The 1018-nt window shown below is 31.9% G+C and overlaps 1 protein-coding gene across 1 annotated transcript in view; it reads left to right on the top strand.

The window, feature by feature from the left end:
• The window catches only part of LOC119591259 (phosphatidylinositide phosphatase SAC2-like), a gene marked incomplete in the record, with an annotated part of 33731 nt that overhangs the window by 27117 nt on the left and 5596 nt on the right, over positions 1–1018 (top strand). The window contains 2 exon segments of the mRNA XM_037939974.1: positions 26–97; positions 253–339. Of these exon segments, the coding sequence (XP_037795902.1) occupies positions 26–97; positions 253–339 (159 nt within the window).

Here is a 1018-nt window from a genome sequence, read left to right as displayed (position 1 = left end):
TGTCTAATAAAGTGAATACCCACAGCACTGGAGATCCAGACCAAACTGATATGGACATCATTCTGGTGTTGACAAGAGACTCATATTATGTTGCTCAGTAAGTGAAAAGGCAAAAAAATATTTTTACTAATTTTGCACTATTGGAGATAATGCAGATTCATGCTAGAATGAAAGAGATGTTATCTTTCTCAGTCTTCTTGTAAATAATATCTGCTTTTTACATATGCTTTGATATTTTCATGTCTGTTAAAGGTATGATGAGGAAACGGACCAGATCTTGCGTTATGAGCGTGTGTCGTTGATAGACTTGGAGAAGATAGAGATGGGACCATACACATGGTGAGTGCAAGCTGTGTCTTCAGTATTGTTAAATAACAGGTGAATAAGATCTCACAATTCTTCTCATCTTCTTTTTTCTTTTTTCCCCTATATTTTTGCATTCTTTTTCAATGAGTTTGAAGGTTAAATATTTAAGATCGAAAGGTGTAGTTTTTAGCTAGTTAGTTTGGCTTTAAAACTTGGATTTTTTTTTTTTCTCAAGCATCTGTTTTGATCCTCTTCTATAGATGATTTGATATATTGGTTGACCAAGAGGATGTTGATACAAAATATATATATATTTTTTCTTAGTCCTTTCTGCAAAAGCCGTAGATTTTGGACAGAAATCTTGCATGACTAAGATAGATTTTAGCCCAGCTTTAGATCATGTCATTTGTTTTAGACAAAGGGGTGATATAAATAAGTTCTGTAATATTTTCATTGAATTTTTAAACTAAGAGGTTGGTAAAAGTCTGAATGTGACTGATAGATAATATAAGGACATAGCTTAACATCCTTTTTGACTTTTAAAATTATAGAAGTATTTAATGACATATACGACAGAGAAATATTAATAGTTGTAAGCTATTAATTTTATCTACTTGTGACATGTGGTTTAGTTTTGAGAATAAGTCTTCAGATAGATATCAGTGCCAGGTACACCCACTGTCTGCTTTTGTTTTCTTTTGTCAGTTTTATG

Source organism: Penaeus monodon, chromosome 28, assembly GCF_015228065.2.
Source record: "Penaeus monodon isolate SGIC_2016 chromosome 28, NSTDA_Pmon_1, whole genome shotgun sequence".
Taxonomy (NCBI): domain Eukaryota; kingdom Metazoa; phylum Arthropoda; class Malacostraca; order Decapoda; family Penaeidae; genus Penaeus; species Penaeus monodon.
The sequence above is the reverse complement of the archived record's forward strand: the minus strand, read 5'-3'. Positions and strand labels throughout refer to the sequence as shown.